The sequence below is a fragment of the Priapulus caudatus genome, unplaced genomic scaffold, assembly GCF_000485595.1.
Source record: "Priapulus caudatus unplaced genomic scaffold, Priapulus_caudatus-5.0.1 Scaffold653, whole genome shotgun sequence".
Lineage (NCBI taxonomy): Eukaryota > Metazoa > Priapulida > Priapulimorpha > Priapulimorphida > Priapulidae > Priapulus > Priapulus caudatus.
The window spans coordinates 36955-45636 of record NW_014577714.1 but is presented as its reverse complement, the minus strand read 5'-3'; the positions used below and the strand labels follow the sequence as shown (position 1 = coordinate 45636).

General features: G+C 50.2%; 2 protein-coding genes across 4 annotated transcripts in view; one reads left to right on the top strand and one right to left on the bottom strand.

Moving 5' to 3' along the window:
• LOC106812482 (delta-like protein D) overlaps positions 1 to 2219 on the top strand; it is an 8581-nt gene extending 6362 nt beyond the window's left edge. For both annotated transcript variants that reach the window (XM_014816367.1, XM_014816366.1), the window contains exons 9-10: positions 375 to 1527; positions 1868 to 2219. In XM_014816367.1, coding sequence (XP_014671853.1) covers positions 375 to 1527; positions 1868 to 2006 — 1292 coding nt within the window. In that variant the 3' untranslated portion in view covers positions 2007 to 2219. The remainder of the gene's footprint in view (positions 1 to 374; positions 1528 to 1867) is intronic.
• Positions 2220 to 4331: 2112 nt separating this feature from the next.
• LOC106812488 (slit homolog 3 protein-like) lies at positions 4332 to 7402 on the bottom strand. 2 transcript variants are annotated; one of them, XM_014816377.1, is made up of 2 exons: positions 7292 to 7402; positions 4332 to 6951 (listed from the first exon to the last, which is right to left on the bottom strand). In XM_014816377.1, exon 2 carries the CDS (start codon positions 6409 to 6411, stop codon positions 4411 to 4413), a length of 2001 nt encoding a protein of 666 aa, XP_014671863.1. In that variant the 5' UTR covers positions 6412 to 6951; positions 7292 to 7402; the 3' UTR covers positions 4332 to 4410. The 2 variants fall into 2 exon arrangements, with proteins under 2 accessions (XP_014671863.1, XP_014671864.1); XM_014816378.1 differs by lacking the exon at positions 7292 to 7402 and having other exon boundaries at positions 4332 to 6689; positions 6881 to 6958.
• Positions 7403 to 8682: the final 1280 nt, after the last annotated feature.

Genomic DNA, 8682 nt, shown 5'->3' with positions numbered 1-8682 from the left:
ACACACACTACGACACACACACACACACACACTACTACTACACTACTACTACTACTACACATACACACACACACACACACACACACACACACACACACACACACACACACACACACACACACACACACAACATGTACACACAACACACACGCACACGTACACGGACGCACTCACGCGCGCACGCGCGCACACACATACCTTTCTCCTTCTCAATCGTTTCCGCTCTCTCCCTCAACCCGTCTCTCCCTTTCTTTCGTTATTGCACACTCTCTTTGCCGGCACCTTCTCTATTTACGCGAGCTAATTTATAATAACATAATACCCGCTAAGAAATGTACAGCAGCTAAACATGCACATATCTGTACTATCTTCAGGTGGCATGTGCGTCGATGATGATAAGAACGGATTCAAATGCATTTGCCTGAGCGACTTCAAGGGCCGCGTTTGCGATCAGCGAACCAACGACTGCTCCTTTAACCCGTGTCTCAATGGCGCCACCTGCCTGCAGCAGAAGAAATCTATCGTCTGCGTCTGCCCGGAGGGTTTCATGGGGTCGATGTGTCAGTCGAACATCAACGAATGTGCGAGCAACCCGTGCACGAACGCCGGCACCTGCTACGACCTCGTCAACGACTACGTCTGCAAATGCCTGCCGGGTTTCGGCGGCAAGCAGTGCCGAGATAATATCGACGACTGCGCGCAGGCGCCGTGCAAAAATGGCGGCAGTTGCGAGGACCAGATCAACGGGTTCCTCTGCCAGTGTCCGTACGGCTACACGGGAGAGACGTGCGCCACGCCGCTGCCCGGATTCGAACGCAGCGACGCCAAGCAGCTGAACGCGGAAACGTCGATCCAGGAAGCGAAAGTGCACCAACACAACGCCACCGTTTCCGGAGCGGCGGCCACCGCCGCGGCGCACAGCGACGGCTTTCGATCGTCGCAGGTCGCCATCGTCGCCTGCATTTCCGCTCTGCTCGTCGTCTGCTTGTGCGTGCTCGTCGTCGTCTGCCTCGCCTATCGTCGCGTGCACGCGAAGCACCAGAACACGGTGTGTGACGTCACGCACGACCTCGAGAACCGCACGAACATTCTCAACAACATGGACACGACGGCGGTCTCGTACCTGACTCCGTCGATGCAGAGCACGCCGCGCAAGCCGGGCAAGGCCGTCAAGTCCACGAACGTCGACTACGAGACGTACAACCTGTCGATGAACGAGGAGAAATCGACGAAGGAGAAGAAGCAGCAGAGCGGCGGCATCGACAAGTGCTACCGCATCTCGCAGATCGACTCGTTGGATGCCGGTGACGTCATCAAAGCGCAGAAAGTGCTCTTCTTGACGCAAGATGACGCGCTCGACGCTCAGAGGGTGACCTCCGAGCAGGAGATTCTGTTTAGAGACAGTAACTGCACGCAGAGTAGGCCTTGCTACAACGTGCCGTTAGATGACGCCACCGACATGCAGAAGGTTCCCTTGACGTCAGTCAGTGGGATGGACTGTGACGCAAGTCGTAGCAACCTTGCGTGGTAAGTTGTGTTTGCATATATGTATATATTATCAAGATATTATGTCTGTTATTTGAATACCACATGCTAAATAATCTTATGGCTAGGTATGCCTATATCGGAAAGTTTTACCCTGCTTTTATTGCACGCGTGAGGCTATAATACATTGACTAATCATCCTACTGAATTTAACTTCAATGCGCCTTTCAATTCACTTGCGCGACTGATGTGTTATAGAATCAAACTTAACAGTGCAAATGTTTAACCGCTTTCATGAGCGAATCATCACAGTAAAATTAATTCAATGATGTCTAATTCCACATAGCGAGGTAAGTAATTCTACGTTCTGTTGAATTTTCAGCGTTCGCACGCCCACCCTTCCGCCAATCGCATTCACAAAGAAAATGAACAACGCAGAACAGGGGGCGCCACCCAATGTCGCCGATCTGTCCAAAGCCAAACAAGAGAACGGTGACGATGTCTGGACGACTGAAGTATAGAGTCGTCACTACCCACTACGAGCCAGTGGCGTTACTCCACCAGGCGTGGCCACCGGCTGAGTCCGCAGTACTTTCATAGGGCGTGATTGTTTGGTATGGATCAGCAGTCTCACGATGTAGGCCACAGGCATTGATAATATATCGACTCTATACATATATATCAATACAATGGCGACACAGCACACTCGAAGCGGCGAGTGCGGAGGCATTAGTTCTGCATTAGTTTTTGTGAAAGCAAGTTGATATACAGTGACACAACAGTGGAAGTGTAATTGAGGGGTAGTATTTGTGAATGTGCGTTCATATTATTTTCAGTTTTTACTGACTCTGTCCCAAGTGCCTGTGATGTAGGCCCTAAAGCGGGGACACGCTACGCGGTTTTATTCGCACGACCGCAGCGACCTGATCGGATCTGATCGCAGCGAAATGCGCATATAGTGTGTCTCCCGCTTAACACCAGGCTTCTTCGCACACCGCGATCGCGTGAACTGATACGATAACTAACACACTATTGGCCACCATAACTCGTTCACTATCATAATATCAGAGGTTAATAATGACAAATTTGTCATTTGTCATTTGTCATATGACAATTTGTCATATGACAATTTGTCATTATTAAACCTGATAAGATTCATATCGCCGCGATTAAAGAAAGTTATCGGAAGCAGTATAGCAACGTCTAGTTAGTTGTGAGATTGTGATCAAGTGTGATTGTGTCAATGTGCTGAAGTAGACAGATATTTTAGGTCGGATACGAAACGGATGTGGTTTTAGCTGGGATTAGTATTACGGCCATTTTGTTATCATGCTAGTCGTTTGAACCGGTTCGGTTATATACGCTCGCGGTATTCGTTTCGTGGGCATAGCTATCCCGAGTAGTTTATATGGTGATCCATGTGTGTTACCTGGCGAAGCAAACACACGGTCGTGCTTGCGTTAGAGAATGTGTGCTCTGTATCATACAAACATGCCCAGCGTAGCAACAGATGCCAGTATGCACGTGTGTACTTGATTACGCGCGTGCGTAAGGGTGTACGTACGTGCGAGTTATATTGTGTGTATATAGAATCACGGGTGATCTTTATTAATATGTGTCATTCGCTCACCCGCACCTCGACCAAAGTGCTCCTAGCATCGTGGCTGGATCGGTTATCAGTTATAGTAACTCGTTGTAAATTTTGTAATTTACAATGCGGATCCTAATTATTTGTTTGCAATTTAGAATCACTACGATTGATTTCACCAAGTTTATCCATTACTATATCGTGAATGCCATTGTGTGAATGTGTGTACCCCTGTTCCGATCGAAGGGATAAAAACACCAGATAGTTTATTTATTGGATGTCGTTTTCATATCACCGCGTGCGCTGCAATTCACGTGTGGCGCGTAGACCTCCTTCCCGTAATCTCAGTTATGCTGAACTATGCTAAAATGTTGACATCTAGCTCTATAAAGACATATAGCTCTATAGGTTGATATGAATGTGCGTTCGTACATTGTATATAGTCTGAGTAGTATCGCTTTACGGTCATATTTATACGGGAAGCGCAGTAGCATAATATATCGCCATCAGGAGCAGTCATGTACGGTCATGTGAGAGGTAATCATCATTGTATATACGGTTCGGAGCTTCGTTTTGTAAAGTGTGAGACGACATTATTTAAGAATTGCTATATTCGAATTATATATTGTACAATAAAAATATAAATAAACGTTTTGCTATAAAGACATACATCTTCATTTGTTTTCGTACATATATTGGCGAAGACGCTAGGACGTATGTACGTATATGTAAGCATTGTTTCCCACGACATCGACGTGGCTCACCTTTCAAATACTGTAATACATTTTCGCAACCCAACCATGCAGTAAATCAAAACGCCATATTTACAAAAATTGCGCATTTAACTTAGTTCCGAGCTCCGCCGCTACGCGTCGTGCGAGGTTTGCACGACGAGCGCTAATTGACTAGTAGTGCCGCTCTGTTCCGACGTTCCATCTGCATCGCGTTGTTCAAGAACGGCCAGCGGGCGTGGCAGCGCGGCGCACAGTTTTTCCCAGAACTTCGGATCCTTAATCTCGAGATACGTGTGCGTCTTGATGTAGAATCTGAGGTCGGGTTCGAGCGAGTCCATTTCGATCGGCTCGCAGACGATGACGATCAGCTTGTACCTGGGGTTGGCCAGCACCTCGATGAACGACGCCTGGAACTCCAACTTGCACCAGTTGCTCTGGATGAAGTGGTTCGACAGCAACAGCACCGTGGATCGACTCACCTCTATCGCCTGTATGATCGAATCCATGATCAGCTTGCCGGCGTGGAAGTCGCGGTCGTGCACGCAGAGTCGGTACGGTGGTCGCATGCCCTCCAGACCCGGCACCAGCGTGCGCGCGACGAACTCAAAGTCCTGACTGCTGAAGGCGATGAAGGCGTCGTACTCCTTGCCCGTCGCGCTTTCGTCGCCGTCGTCGCCGACGTCGCGTCTGCGGCAGACGTACCCGCCGACGCCGACGACACCTGCCAGCAGGGCGAGCGGCACGACGAGCAGCGATAGATACACGTAGGGGAACGTCGGGTCGGCCGGGTCGCCGCCGTCTCCCGTCGGCGACTTCCGTCGCGCTGTCGCACGTGAACACGTCGTCGGGAAGGTCGGCGATGGCCGTCCTGCGGTAGATCTCCCACTGCTCGATGAGCGGTCCCGAGGTGCAGAACGTCTCGTTCGGCTTGTTGATGCGCTGCGCGTTGTTGCTAAACCAGCGCTTCAGGTACGACGTCTCGCAGTCGCAGCGAAACGGGTTGCCGTTGAGCGATATCACCTGCACGTCGAGCGACGCCAGCGAGTTGGCGAGCATGAAGTCCTTATCGGGCAGCTGCGTCAGGTTATTTTCCGTCAATCCGAGATACGTGACGCCGTGCGTTAGAATCTCCTTCAGACTGAGGCCGCCCTCGTCGATGTTGTTCTGAGATAGCGAGAGGATCGTCAATGGCTTCTCGAGATTCAGACCAGTGTCGCTCAAATTGAAATCGTCGAGAAAGTTCCCGTCTAGAAAAATGGCGGCCACGTTGTATTCGGCAATTTCGGCCCAGTCGGCCGCGAACTCGCGCAGTTCGGTGATGCCCAGGAAGTCGCAGTAGAGCACTGCCCCCTTCGTGCCATTGCGGTCTGTGGCGAGCGAGCAGGATGTGAAGTTCCGCTCGTAGCAGTCGTTGAGACGCAGCACGTCGCTGCGCATCTTGTCGAATTCGTCCGGGTAGATGGCGAGGTTGCTCAGCGCGTAGTCGCTGTAGAACGGTTCGTGGCAGTTCAACTCGTGGTAGCGCATCTTCGCCGACACGTCAGCCTGCCGCTGAAACGCAGCCACCAGAGCGCCGTCGCTCGTCACGAGTTCGCAGTCGCAGTAGAACGGATTGCCCGAGCAGACAACGTCGACGGCCGAGTCGAGCGGTCTGGCCGACGCGTACGCCGTCATGTTGTCCATGAAGGCGACGACGTCCGTGATCTGATTCCAGGCGACGTAGAGCGTCGTCAGGCGCGTCAGTGGCGCGATCAGACGAGGATCGAGCGTTGTCATGGTGATGTTATCGATGCTGAGAAAGTCGAGGTTTCCCAAATCCGCGAATATGTCCGTCGGCAGTTCCGACAGCGGATTGGAGCCCAACTGGAGCTTCTCCAAGTTGCGCATGCCTTTAAACGCGCCCTCTGCTGGCGTGCGTAGTTCGTTGTAGTCCAGCGTCAATAACTTAAGCCGATCAGCGAACGGAGCGAAGAGTTCGGCCGAAACTTCCCGAAGGCGATTTCCCTCCAGATGTAACTCCTCTAGGTTTGTCAGATCGGCGAAGACATTCGACTCGAGACTGTCAATGAAGTTACTCGCGAGATCGAGACTCGACATGGAGGGTCCGAGTCCGTCCAGCATGTCCTTTGTGAGCGTCGTCAGTTCGTTGTACACCAGTCGCAGCCGGGCGAGGTTGTACAGACCGCAGAACGCCGACGGAGCGATGCGGCTGATGCCGGTGTCGGTGACCTCCAGCGCCGACAGCGCCCGATACACGTACTTGTCGCAGTTGGCCGTGACCAGCTGCGGGAGATACTCTAGCCGACAGGTTGCGATCGTTAGCACGTCGAGTTGCTGGTAGTAGCCGAGCAGTCCGGGTTCGATGCGCACGTCGTAGCGGTCCGTGCAGGTGACGGCGATGCGTCGTGCGCTCGTCACGTCGCTCGTCGCCGCTTGCAGCGCTCTGTTCAGACTGCCGTACAGCGGCGACGACGAGTTGAGCGGCGCCGACACGGTGCAGTCGTAGACGTCGTCGTCGGTGAGCCGACACTCGCACGGAGCGGCGACGGCGCCACCGGCGGTCGTCTGCGCGCACGCAAGAAGTATGACGTAGACGAGCCGCATGACGCGAACAGACGTGACGCTGGCGTACCGTCACGGCAGGACGCGCCGACAAACTCCAGCGACGAGAAGCGATTGATCGGTTAGTCCGTGAGAGCGCTCACTTCATCGCATGACGTCACTGCATTGCAAATGGCGGCGCCGTGATGATCGCCGGCTCTCGTGCACTTCTTGCTTCGCCCTCACTCGCAGACGATGCCCATACACAGTCACCTTCTACTGAGTTCACAGCGGAATTGTTTTACGTACCGTGGTCGCGTTGCCAACGCCGCCCGTCTACGCTGTAATAAAAACGGGCGTTGCATGTAAATAATCGCTGACAAACACATCGCGATGATGTGGAGACGGTATCGTGTTACGTACACACGGGATCAAGCCGCTGATGCGTAGCCTGCGGTTATCGTTAGTGTGGGATTTTTTTCTGGCAACCCCTTTTCCCATACGCAACGCGTACAGTTGTATGTGTGCTCACATCCTGGTGTCCAGATAGAAGTGCTGAGACTGTTTCCTCCGGCTATGATTATAACGCACATGTGTCGTTATCTGAAACAAAAATCTGTGTTATCAATCCGGAAAGTTTATTCCCACCGTCTACGATCAGATAGTACACTACACATCGACAACAACCGAGTAACTTTACACCACTCACTAAAACTGCAAACAATGCAGCGGCGCACCAGTCAAGCGAGACGGTCCCACGCGATCTAGTGTGTATAATCTCACAACATGCGTTTTCTTGGAATTTTAACGCGTTTCCGGGTGCACTGTGCGCCAGTGGCGCTTGTAACTAGTTTAGTTAGCCGCGTTACAAAGAGGTTTGTTAGTAATGTTCGCATACAGTACTGAACGTACAAAATGTAAAACTGTGAACAAATGATCTTACGTGACCCAGAAATTCCCTTGTGCATTAGTGCTGGTAACTGAGCTAACGTAGAGCATCTATGTCGTGCACATATGCTGCAAGCACTCAAGTATAAGTCCGCTCTCACGTGTAAGTCAGCAATGTACATGCGGTGGCCGCGTGACCGGGAAAATGATGACGTACGTGTAGATAGCGTAATATCAGGACGTGATACGTGTTGTCATGCTGGTAGGTATGCCTGCATACAAACATAACAAAAATAAAAATCGCGTGCGGAATCTTGCCGGTAAAAGTATCATAAGTCGAATAGCAGTACAAACAATCATAAACACGAGCAATGAGATGCACACAGTTTGCGTAAACGACACCACGCAGTCTAGTTGCTCGAACGCGTACGTTTTGCATAGAGAAACTATATGGACGTATTAATATTCCATGCCGTTGCGCTATAGGCAACAAAACGACCTTGGGCAAGTCTAGAAGGACAGGTTGCTCGCCGAAGCGGGATATAGTTTGTACTTTGTACCATTATAGGGTTCGCTGTTCGATTAGTCACCGTTCAAACAAGTTATGATAAAAAGAAGAAGAAAAGCTTCTGGTCAATAACGTGCTAATAACACACTCGTCACTCTCGTCAAACTCGGTTTTTAGGATCTACTAGTTTCATAAAAACGCCACCACCTGTAATTGGCAGCACCCGTCGCTAGCACATTTTCCTAAGTAAACATGTATAGCTAACAAATTTATGGCATATGATGGTAGTACCACCCCTATTCAGCCACTGAATAATGTTATCGAACTAGGAACACGGGGCCAAAAATAAAAAAAGGCAGTCTAGCAGGCTGATAGAAACTGGGGATTTCCCCTGCGCCCACGCAGCTGCCTGAACTGTCAGATCCTGAACACTGTCACATTGGGAAAGCACTAAATCCCACGCACCCATGTATACATCTTCTTGAGTCACGCCCCGTCACCTGGTCTGCCGAATAACTGTTTACACTTTCAAGTTCTTCGTATTTTCCCGATCTAACGAGTGCGCATGCTCATGGGGCATGTATATTCGCAATTGATTAAAGTTGGCGCGAGAGCAGTTTTGCAGAAAATAACTTATCTTAACATTCTGAAAAACTGTCAGATGTGCTAAAGTCTTAGAAGAAGGATAACTGTCTCATTTGGGATCATATATGTTTGAGCTAGACGTATATCTGGTAGACCAAAGAGCATTTAGTAACATAACTTAATTTCGCTTACAGCAAGAATAATCATAATGTAACACTAACATGTGTTCAGTCACTAGTAGTTTCTTTACAAGTACCAATAAGAATAATGCAAACTTACAACATTCAACATTAAAATATTTTTCAACTGCGTGTGACTCACAAGCAGCCATTTGTATAAATCTGTGAATAAAG

Excerpts from the sequence above, each read along its gene's own strand:
- LOC106812488 (XM_014816377.1), bottom strand. The coding sequence starts at position 6,411 with ATGCGGCTCGTCTACGTCATACTTCTTGCGTGCGCGCAGACGACCGCC.